This window comes from Salmo salar, chromosome 04 (genome assembly GCF_965601325.2).
Source record: "Salmo salar chromosome 04, fSalSal1, whole genome shotgun sequence".
NCBI classification, from domain to species: domain Eukaryota; kingdom Metazoa; phylum Chordata; class Actinopteri; order Salmoniformes; family Salmonidae; genus Salmo; species Salmo salar.
The window spans coordinates 60,828,520-60,840,879 of record NC_138294.1 but is presented as its reverse complement, the minus strand read 5'-3'; the positions used below and the strand labels follow the sequence as shown (position 1 = coordinate 60,840,879).

Below are 12,360 nucleotides of genomic sequence, written 5' to 3'. Positions count from 1 at the left end.
TTTTCCGTAATGGCAAGAAGGCTCATGAAAAAGAGAGCCGGTCTCCTGTGATTGCAATCTAGGAAAAGAAAGTGAAATTAAACCGCCATTGCGGAGGAAGAATAAAAATAAAAATTGCTTCTTGACGCTTTGAAGCGAAGGATCAAGGCCAAAAAAAAAGGAATAAAAGATGAAAAAACGTCAGCAGAGGAGAGATGGCTGATGGTCTATAGACAGAACTTACAAGCACAGACACCAATTACTGGCATGCATAACATAACTCCAGACGTTATGTTTGATCTCCGCTCTCCATTCTCTGGCAACGGCATCAAGTGCTTTTCCATAGCAAAGTGACACTTTATATTATTTTCTTGGCTACGACACGCAGGGCTTTTTTTCTTCTTCTTTCTGTTGATCTCTGTCAGCGTTTCATTTGAATTTAAAATCATGTGCAGTGAGAGATCCGGACATAGATTGTCTGGTGGTTGAGCTGTAATCACAGACCTGAGGTTTCTCCTAAATCTGATAATGACCGTTTAGGACCGAGAACGCTGATTTGTTGATGGCTGCTATTCCTTAGACCTGTGCGACAACAAGCAGCCATTTTGTTGGTGGCAGACAATGGTATAAATATACAGTGTATCTTCTTGCAACTAGCCATGAAATGGATTTAAAACGACGTGACTAAAATCGCCATGTTTCATCACTGTCTAGACACCTTTCTTTATTTTAACAACAAAATAATACAATGACATGGAATGTCTTGCAATTACAATGTAATAACCCAGTATTTATATAACTAATTTGAAACATCATTTGTCGAATTTGTTTTTAGCATTAGGAATAAGCTTGTGCTCACATAGGCTCACACACACTATAATGTTTTACTTCTCTTCTTCCCAATGTTCAAGCTGCTTGATGTTCAAAGCACATACTTGTCAACATGGCTTCATCATCTATTGAACATGGGCCGACTGATGGCCAAGACGGGCCCCCTAACCCAATGGACACTTTGTATTGGAGATCAAGGAGGGCCCCTAACCCAATGAACGCTTTGTATTGGAGTGCTGTGTTCTTTTCAGGGCCATTGTGTGATCAGGTTTAGCTCTCTGGGGCCTTGGGGCCCGGCGTTATGGCTTTGACTGGTCTTCTTGGGCCTCGGCCAGCCACGTCTCCCTGCTGATAGTCATCTATCTGATAGTCATCTCATCTGTCTGGCCATGAGATCCAGTGTCCTGATAGATAGAACACTAAGAGCACATACAACACTGCCATTCAGAGCTGGGGGCTATCGCTCTCTCTCATTTTCTATCTCTCTGTTTCAATCTCTTTCCCTCTCTGTCGCTCTGTCCATCTGTGTCTATCTTTCTCTCCCTCTCTTCTTCTCTCTCCAGCAAAGAGGGTAGAGGGATGGATTAGCACCCAGCAGCAAAGAGTTAAGTCTGTTTTCTGCTCTGTGGGGGCTGGGCGCTGTAGGGAGAGAGAAAGAGATCCCATCCTCCCTGTAATGTGACTCCATTGTTGATCCATTGACTACCCAGGCAGTGGGCTAATGCTGATTAGCCAAGGCTATAGTACCCTGGGTTTTCGTGCGATTAAAGTTATTTTCCAGGAACGTCCAGCATTAGCTGAAATTTGCAAGATTGTTTTGGTTTGGAGTGTCCATGGGCCACCAGATTAGTGAGATGGATCAAATAAAAATAAGGGTACTCTCTCAATTTCAATTCAATTTCAATTTAAGGGCTTTATTTGCATGGGAAACATATGTTAACATTTGTCGAAGCAAGTGAAGTAGATAATAAACTAAAGTGAAATAAACAATACAAATGAACAGTAAACATTACACTCACAGAAGTTCCAAAAGATTAAAGACATTTCCAATGTCATATTATGTCTATATACAGTGTTGTAACGATGTGCAAATAGTGAAAGTACAAAAGGGAAAATAAATAAACGTAAATATGGGTTGTATTTACAATGGTGTTTGTTCTTCACTGGTTGCCCTTTTCTTGTGGCAACAAGGTCACAAATCTTGCTGCTGTGATGGCACACTGTGTTATTTCACCCAGTAGAAATGGGAGTTTATGAAAATTGGGTTTGTTTTTAAATTCTTTGTAGATCTGTGTAATCTGAGGGAAATATGTGTCTCTAATACGGTCATACATTAGGCAAGAGGTTAGGAAGTGCAGCTCAGTTTCCACCTCATTTTGTGGGCAGTGTGCACATAGCCTGTCTTCTCTTGAGAGCCAGGTCTGCCTACGGCGGCCTTTCTCAATAGCAAGGCTATGCTCACTGAGTCTGTACATAGTCAAAGCTTTCCTTGAGTTTGGGTCAGTCACAGTGGTCTGGTATTCTGTGTACTCTCTGTTTAGGGCCAAATAGCATTTTAGTTTGCTCAGTTTTTTTGTTAACTCTTTCCAATGTGTCAAGTAATTATCTGTTTGTTTTCTCATGATTTGGTTGGGTCTAATTAGCAGGTATTGGCCTAATTCTGCTCTGCATGCATTATTTTATGTTTTACGTTGTACACGGGGGATATTTTTGCAGAATTCTGCATGTAGAGTCTCAATTTGGTGTTTGTCCCATTTTGTGAATTCTTGGTTGGTGAGCAGACCCCAGACCTCACAACCATAAAGGGCAATGGGTTCTATAACTGATTCAAGTATTTTTAGCCAGATTATAATTGGTATGTCAAATTTTATGTTCCTTCTTGCCTTGTCTCTCAGCTTGTTCTCAGCTTTGTGGAAGTTACCTGTGGCGCTGATGTTTAGGCTGAGGTATGTATAGCTTTTTGTGAGCTCTAGGGCAACGGTGTCCAGATGGAATTTGTATTTGTGGTCCTGGCGACTGGACCTTTTTTGGAACACCATTATTTTTGTCTTACTGAGATTTACTGTCAAGGCCCAGGTCTAACAGAATCTGTACAGAAGATCTATGTGCTGCTGTAGGCCCTCCTTGGTTGGTGACAGAAGCATCAGATCATCAGCAAACAGTAGACATTTGACTTCAGATTCTAGTAGGGTGAGGCCAGGTGCTGCAGACTGTTCTAGTGCCCTCGCCAATTCGTTGATATATGTGTTGAAGAGGGTGGGGCTTAAGCTGCATCCATGTCTTACCACATGGCCCTGTGGAAAGAAATGTGTGTTTTTTGCCAATTTTAACCGCACACTTGTTGTTTGTGTACATGGATTTTATAATGTTGTATGTTTTTCCCCCAACACCACTTTCCATCAATGCTGTCTCTCTCTCAATCAATCTTTCGCCTTCCAAGCAAACCAGTACCATCATTAACATGATTAATAATAGGACAAATGTCCACGAAAGCTGCTGATCCTCTTACAATACAGACGGTTTTAACATGAGAAAACTACTACAAACCTGATCATAGTACCATGTTTCAGGGAGGGACATTGGTGGGCTTTTCGATGTCTGCGTTTGAGCCCTGGATCAAGCTTGATTAAGTGGGCACCATTGGTGAGCATGGCTGGATCACTATCTCACCATGGTTAACCTAGTTGCTGGTGTGAGTGTGTTACCCCCCCCTCTAGGACAGTAGAGTGGTGGTTATTTCAACAGGAAGAGAGTGGCTGTGAGCTCTGAGGAGGTGCACTACTGCTTATAAAGAGCGTTTTGTTTTCCTCCCCTCGCATTGGCAGCACCCTACTGGGAAATTCATTAGCCGCTGACATCATCTCACTCTGTCGACAGTGAAAGAATATCATTCTAGTCTCAGGCCCTCCCTCTGTCCCTCCCTCCTCTCTCTCTCTCTCTCTCTCTCTCTCTCTCTCTCTCTCTCTATCTCTCTCTCTCTCTCTGCCTCTTGCTCTCACCCTCTCTCGTTCTGGAACTGCCAGGCAGTTTTCTCTGAGCTTCATTCAAGCAAAATAAAACACACTCCTGCACGCCTTTCCCAAGAAGAGCGCGGTCTTTGGAACCAAGGAATCTGGACCCTCAGAAGCAGAAAACACAGGTGTGTTTGTGTTCAGAAGAGAAGTAGTAGTGAGGTTGAACCAAGTCAGGTTAGAATCAGGAAGTGGGAGGACCCAACCATCAAACGAGGACCACAGAGGCAGCAGTTGGATGAATGGGAGTTTGTCTGACGCTTGGAGCGATGAGAGGCTCTGTCGGTGACAGAACCGTCAGCAACCACAGGACATAAGCTTTAACCAGCTGGAAATATAATGAAAGCGGAGTCCCCTTTTGGCTCAAGGTGATTCTAAATGTGATTTTGTCTCCCTCTTTGCTCCAGAGGAAATTGGTCTGCGCTTTGTTGGATTTTGCTGCTCTGTAGGAGCGAGCTGGCGACTCCCGCTGGTGTCTGTGGACACAGCCTCTTTACGCGTCCTGATACGCAGTCTCCCAAGGATCTTGCCTATTCGAACCTCGCATATCTTCAATACGAGAATATTGCGAGATAGATTTGTATCCCACTCTGAACTGAAGACAAAACGCACTTAACGGGATTTAGCGACCTAGAGCTGTTGCTGATGCTTTTTCTGCAAAGACACATGGCTTCCTTTGTCCGAGAGGCACCGTAGCTTTGTAAGAGCTTCTCGTATCTCGTTGGAATTTTATTGGAAACGGATTCTCTTTTCGCATGGATGTCATCGATTTAAACGGAGTTGAATTCGCCGCCTATTTGTGGATTACATTATTTTGACAAGCAGAATGTGAAACGGGGCCATATTTACTACACAGCGAAAGTGATATCTTAACTAATATTTTCCTTCTTGCCAGCTTCGCCACATCAAAGGTATGCGCGTCGCTGTTCTTTATTCACGTCTACCTTATTATAAATTATTTGGTTATTAGCTTATAGTTTACGTCCTATTAACGACGAATTATGTGTAGGCCTATTATCAGTATGTACTATGTTTATTGGATATAATAAAACGTGTAGGAGAATATCTGTGGTTATTGCAGCAATGTTTTTTGTAGTATAGCTCTTCCTATACATGTAGTTATAAATTGATAATAACGTAAATGCTTAATATTGCTATGAGCATTCATAGATATGAAGAAAAAAATCGTCATTTTGAATGTTGTTGGCCTATATCTGGATATTTGTTGTGTGCAGAAGGGAAATATCCAAACTGAATATGCTTCAATCAAGTCTGTCTATTTCAATCTGCAGTAATATTCTTTGATAGGTTACTGACGTTTCATTTTTAGAATTAGGAGATTCAATTATTTTTTTGTGGAGAGAAAAATATTCTGCTTTCCATGCACCTACACATTTTAATTTGGATGAATAGCTACACTGAAATGCCTGTCTCTTACCTTGGAATTGCCTGTACCCTAAGCAAATGAATATGGAAATGTTTTCTGTCTCGAGCAAAATCATCTCATGTGCGAATAGAAAATAATTGATAGGCGTTAGTTATTAATGGGATATGTGTCATTTGCGCAAATGTCATACCATTATTATTGGACCCCGTGCCACTGTCCATTTGCCGAAAAGGTGTGAAGAGTCTTCATTGTCTGTGATAAAATCTTCTGAATTGTTTTGAATTAGTCTCATTGTCATTTTCACTTTACTAGGACTGATATCTAATATTTAAAACAGCGTCTTTCAATAGCCATCTGTTTTTTTACTTCTCCGCGACAAAAAAGTGAAATGCTATGAAAGTGACATTTAAAACCAATGGTTCAATGTGTTGTTATTTCCTAGTAGGCCTAGGCTCAGCCTTGCCACGCACACACTGGTAGGAATTGTAACATGTCGATCTTTCACTTTGTTAGTGGGATTGAATTAGCCAATGCCTTTTTGACACCGCAATGTCACCTAAATAGGCTTTCATTATCTAATACTGTGTAAATGCTTAGCACTGAATGTTTGCACAATAACACAGCAATGTTAATTTGCGCTCTGCCACACTGGGCTCGACATGGAATGGGTGAGGGTTAGCGCTGTCATGTTATTACATGGACCAACAGTGCCATCAAGTGGCCGCGGTGTGCTGCAGTGCGGAATGTTTCGCTCCCTTCAGCTGGCCGTTTGGGTCATTGACGATGAAACCCACCTGTTTAAGCAAGTTTGCTAATGATATCGTCTTTCTCTCTCACAGGGCTCTGATGCCAGCTCAGAGAAATTCTTCAGCACCGCTGCAGTTAAAGGTATGAACTCTTATAATGTGTTTTATGTAGCAGTATTATTTATGGCAATATTATTTTAATTTGCAAGAATCATAGTTTGGCATTGGTTGGTCATTGTAATTCTGCATTGGCTCAGTGTAGGCGCTCATAGCTCCCGAGTGGCGCAGTGGTCTAAGACACTGCATCTCAGCAAGAGGCGTCACAGCAGTACCTGGTTCGTATCCAGGCTGCATCACATCCAGCCGTGATTGAGAGTGGTGCACCTGTTGTCTGGGTTTGGCAAGGGGTAGGCTGTCATTGTAAATAAGAATATGTTCTGACTTGCCTAGTTAAATAATGGTTTAGAAGTTGTTTAATAGCAATGCTTGCCTTTGTAGCCCATTTGTATATCAACCAAGACCAGAGCTTGGTCGTGCAAAACAGACTCTGTTTTCACTGCAGCTCTTTGTATTACACAGGTGTGAAATATCAATCTGTGTTTTCTCATGTCTGGACATGACAGAAAATTCATTCCTGGTGGTTTATTCAATGAAATCGAATTGGATTCAGTGTAATGAATAAAAAAATCCATATGAGCTACTCACTCAGGTAAACAACACCATGCAGAGTTTTGATATGCCAAGACATGTTACTACTCCCTTTAGTGGGAAATACATTTGACATTAAATAAAAAAACACAAAAATCTGTGTTTTTGCATGTACACTGAATGATTGATAAATGTTATGCTACACAAAGATAAATAGCATACATTTTTCTCAACAATTCCAAACTGTTAGTAGTTGGACTTATTGCAGCCGTTACTGAGATGGTTGTTCCAGGTTAGATGATTGAGGTAGTCTCAGTATACAATCTTCCCTACCCTGGCAGTCTGCGTGCAGGTTGCTGGTGATAAAAAAAAATCCACTTGTTGGATATTTTAACTCTGTCTGGAATCCAATAGGAATTAAACATCACTTTGCAAGCCAGCATAATGTGACTTGCTGGCCTGATGTGGCCTGTAAACCAGGAGTTTCCTAACACCACTGTGTTAGGGTATAACTCTCAAAGAAAGGCCTTTTGATATATGTAATGTATTGTCATATGTAATAACATTTTAAAGGCTAGTAAGGCTGGTGGAACCATTCATAGAGGGTTCTAGTAGGAACCCTCCAAAGATAAAAGGGTTCTCGGTAGAACCATATACAGGAGGTTCTATAAAGAACCCTACATAAAGGGGGTATAGGGAGAACCTTCTGCAAAGGTTTCTACCTAGCACCAAAAAGGGTTCCCCAATATGGACAAACTGAAGAACCCTATATGGTTCTACTTAACACCATTTTTCTAAGAGTGTAGGAGCCAGAGGAGGAGGAACCAGGAAGTGCTAACGCAGTATGAAATAAAGTCAGAAGGAGGGCATCTGTTTACGACCTCAGAGTGCCAACACTACATGTGACCTCATAATCACGTCACTAATTTGCTGTGAAAAGCAGACAGTCCCATTTTCTCCATCCCTGGAGGAGCCCAGATAATGTGTTAAATGGACATTCCTCTGCAATGGTGGGTTACTATAGGATTTGATGGGGCTGGGGGGATGTTAGGGGAGAGGAGGGGCTGGAGAAACAGGGCTTATGACCCCTTCAGAGAGCAGGAGAAAGAGGGGCTGATTGGTGCAGATAGGTTCTTGTTTCCCCCCTTTCCCCCTTTCTTGCTGTACTGTGCTCTGCTGTGGAGTCTGGGGACCCCAAACACATTTCCCACATTCTGGCCTTTGATTACCTCCAGGGCTTGATTTGTGGCATACATCGGTGGCTCAATGGCCATGCTTGACAGGGAGGCTTCCTTTTGAAGGCACCGCTCTGTGGGGATATTTGGTTCCCTTGAAAGGACTAAGACCCCCTTTGTGTGGCCTAAATCAACATGGGCCACCCTCTTTACCCCTCAGTGAAAGGCCTTATTGAGGGAAACAGTACACAAATACGCTCTCTCCCTCCCTGGTGGATAGCAGGCACCCTCTTGGCCCCTATTTACATTTAAATATATAAGCCCCTTTTCTTTCTTTTTAACATCCAAGCTTCTACTCCTCCTCCTTCTTCTTCTCCTCCCCCAGCCATATGCAAATTCCTATTGCAATCACAAAAGGCGAGTAAAAGAATCCAGGTGCAGAAGAACGGAGACCATTGGTATTTTTATTGAGGGAAGTGTTAAGATAAAAGAAGTAGGGTGGGTATTTAGTTTGATGGGATTACCACCACTATGATGCACCGACCGACTGATTGACCAACCAACTGCCTCAGGACAAGATACAACTCCAGGTAAAATGGGAGAAGCTTAGATTGTGTGGAGATGAATATCAGTATTTGCCCGAGGGCAAGTGCAAAAGGTCTGTTTGTTTGGTGGTTTGTGCTTTCTTGTTGGTACACATTAAATGCTTATTGGGCTTAACATTCGACAGGGGCTTGGAGGGTCTATCCACAAAAAAATGATTTCTTAATCCAGCCCTGTCTACCTCCCAACAATTACTGCCCTGCCTGGCAGGCAGCACCTCTCACAGTACAGTACACTCACAACAGATAGCCAGTCACCTCATTGCTTATTGCATCTGACTGTGGCATATTTGCAAAGAAATTCAACTCCTGACTGAGTGCAGTGTTTTAGTTCCTGGACGTTGATTTGCTTCCAGCCGCGCGTCATCTTTCTCACGTCTCGCCTCAGGTCCAGGGCCATTGATATCCACCGTGTGGAATTGTCACGCTCCCCTGTGGCATTGTCACTCTCCCACGCTCTGTTGCTCTCTCTCACCCATCTCTCTCTCTCTCTCTCTCTCTCTCTCCCTCCCTCCCTCCCTCCCTCCCTCCCTCACAACCTCTCTCTCGCAATTCAATTCATTTTCTCCCTCCCTCTCTCCCTCCCTCCCTCTCTCTCCTCTCTGTCTGGGTTCAATTTGCCCAGACGCAGCCTTCATTAAGGAAGAATCATTAAACGTTAGCTCTAATTACGTGGCCTGTCAAAGCGCCTGCAGGTGTCAGCCTGCCTGCAAGCCTCATTCATTTAGTCTCCTGCAGAAAATGTAAAAGAGAAACCAGCCGTATGCTGGGCCAGTTGAAAGAACTTGTTGCAGACTAGGGGCTGTCAGGTTGGTTTCCAATCCTAAACTGATGTTGAGGTCTACATAATGTTGTCCAGGCCTAGTTTAGCTGTGTGTGCGTGGGCTGCCCAGGAAAGGATTAGAGTGTGGCAGAGCCTTGGCTGTAATAACAAAACAGAGCACCATGTCAGGAGAAAAGCATGTGTAGATAGATTTATTAAATGATTAAAGGTTCAGTCCCACACGTGTAATCTCTCTTCGCCACTGTAACACTGGCATTCTTTATGATGTAGTCAGGCCCCACAGCACGGCCCTGAACGCTACTATGTCATTGGAGAGGGCAGTCTAAACATATTACAGCTGATTTGTTATAGCAGAGCATAGCCCCATGCAGTAATGCTGTTTAGCTAATGCTAAATACAGCAGGACCGTAATGGTTGTCATCTGTAAATTGGGCTGCTGATGAGTCATAGCTTTGTATGTTTGTTTCAGACCAGACTGACTCAGTATTGAATAGGACCACAGACAGACAGACAGACAGACAGACAGACAGACAGACCATATTGTTATTACTTAGAGGGAGAAAATATGTAGTGACATTGCAGTGGTCATTTAATTACTGTCTACACCAGATGATCAGTTGATATCTGATTAAATGTATTTTATTTTTCTTGCTTTGACACAGGGAAACTTAGACGATGTACAGTATTAGGGACATGTCATACTTTCTCAGACAGTAATACTCTATAATTACAAGTTAGCCACCAATGAATTACATAGTTATTTCTTGACATTTCATCATAAACAATTCCCCAGTTTGACATAAAACATATTTCTTTTAGTTTTTTCCTATGGCTCAGATATGATAGGAGGTGAGTTCAGTCTGTAAGGGTTGAAGTACCAGGAGAGAGGGAGGCTGCTCTGCTGTCCCCTCCTCTCTCAGTGCTTCAGCTGAAAGGCTGGTTTCACCAAAGCTTTACCGGAGCTAATGTGAAAATGAAACTGCTATGGTGAGACCCAGGGAGCAGCGCCAGCGCCAGACGAGAAGTGCACAGCCAGCCAGCGAAGTGCTTGAGTGTGTCTTCCTCCAGAGGGGAGGGGAGCGAGAGAGAGAGAGTAATGTGCAAGGTGTAATTTGCGCCACTGATGACATTGTTTAAAAAAAAAGAAGCAAGGTAAAGAGAAAATAGCGGAGGTGAACTTTGTGGCAGTAACGGATTGAAGAGCTCTCTGGATTGTCGTGGAGAGCTCTTCAGGCAGCAGAATGGCCTCTGAGTGTTTTACACGTGTGTAGGAGGGAGCTGAGAGGTTGACTCTCTCTCTGGCTGACAGTACGGTGTCGGTCCTGCACTGTGGGCTGCCTTCTTCTACTGTAATAATCAGATGATGTAAAGATGCTATAGGGAACTATTACACACTGATCTGGACCAACACAGATGATGGTGACCCATTCAGTGTAATGGGAGCGCCAGTTAGCCTTTCACAGCACCACCATCATTGGTTTACACTACAGTAGCCACAGCCTTTACTGTGCTGTGCCCTCCGATGGACCTCAACCTTCTTTGTGGGTTTGGGTTTTGGAGACCAGGACAGAACTTGGCCTGGTACACAGTGGAAAAATGACCCACCTCTGATTGGCCTTCTATGTCTGAGGCACGGACTTGGTTCTCTGCCTGGTAGGGTGAGAGGTCATTCATATGGCACTAGCTGTCCCTTCCAGACACAAAACTGTAGACAAAAAGACACAACAATGTTGGAATATAAAAGCACTTTTATTGTTAGTCTTATATAAACACACACAGCCACTACAGTGAGTGAAACACTCTTCAACATCTCTGACAGAAGTCTGTTATATGATGCACTTATATCCATTAGCTGTGATTGGAAGAATCCGATTACCAAGTGTACTGATGACATACAGTGGGGTCCGGAATAATGAATGTATAAGATAAATAATTCAAATACTGAGTTATACTGAACAAATATAATCGCAACATGTAAAGTGTTGGTCCCATGTTTCATGAGATGAAATAAAATATCCCAGAAAATGGACACATGCACAAAAAGCTTATTTCTCTCAAATCTGGTGCACAAATTTGTTTACATCCCTGTTAGTGAGCATTTCTCCTTTACCAAGATAATCCATCCACCTGACAGGTATGGCATATCAAGAAGCTGATTAAACAGCATGATCATTAAACAGGTGAACCTTGTGCTGGGGACAATAAGAGGCCACTCTAAAATGTGCAGTTTTATCACACAACATAATGTCACAGATGTCTAAAGTTTTTGAGGGAGCGTGCAATTGGCATGCTGACTGCAGGATTGTCCACCAGAGCTGTTGCCAGAGAATTTAATGTTAATTTCTCTACCATAAGCCGCCTCCAACGTCGTTTTAAAGAATTTGGCAGTACATCCAACCGGCCTCACAACCGCAGACCACATGTAACCACTCCAGCCCAGGACCTCCACATCCGACTTCTTCACCTGCGGGATCGTCTGACACCAGCCACCCAGACTGATGATGAAACTGAGGAGTATTTCTGTCTGTAATAAAGCCTTTTTGTGGGGAAAAACTCATTCTGATTGTCTGGGCCTGGCTCCCAAGTGGGTGGGCTTATGCCCTCTCAAGCCCACCCATGGCGGCTCCCCTCTCAAACATGTGAAATCCATAGATTAGCGCCTAATGAATTTATTTCAATTGACAGATTTTCTTATATGAACTGTAACTCAGTAAAATTGTTGAAATTGTTGCATGTTGCGTTTATAATTTTATTCAGTATATATTATAAGTAAAACATTTTGGGGGAATGATATTATTTTATGCTAATACAATTGACTCTCAAAGAGGTAGGGGTCAGAATTATTGACACCCTTAAATCGTGAATAATGATGAGTGAGAATTACAGAGGGTCAAAGATCTACCCTAAAGACCTTCATCATTTCTTTTTTACCTTTATGTAACTTGGCAAGTCAGCTAAGAACAAATTCTTATTTTCAATGACGGCCGAGGAACAGTGGGTTAACGGCTTTGTTCAGGGACAGAACAACAGATTCTTTCCTTGTCAGCTCAGGGATTTGATCTTGCAACCTTTCAGTTACAAGTCCAATGCTCTAACCACTAGGCTACCCGCCGCCCCATTACCAATAACAGAGGTTAGTATGTCTTAGGGGTATGATCTTTGACCCTCTAACTTTCTTACTCATCATTATTCATGAT

The 12,360-nt window shown here is 42.8% G+C and overlaps 1 protein-coding gene across 2 annotated transcripts in view; it reads left to right on the top strand.

The window, feature by feature from the left end:
* The window catches only part of LOC106603524 (autism susceptibility gene 2 protein homolog), a 475,162-nt gene that overhangs the window by 424,471 nt on the left and 38,331 nt on the right, over positions 1–12,360 (top strand). For both annotated transcript variants that reach the window (XM_045717116.2, XM_014197337.3), the window contains exon 5: positions 6,048–6,096. In XM_045717116.2, coding sequence (XP_045573072.2) covers positions 6,048–6,096 — 49 coding nt within the window. The remainder of the gene's footprint in view (positions 1–6,047; positions 6,097–12,360) is intronic.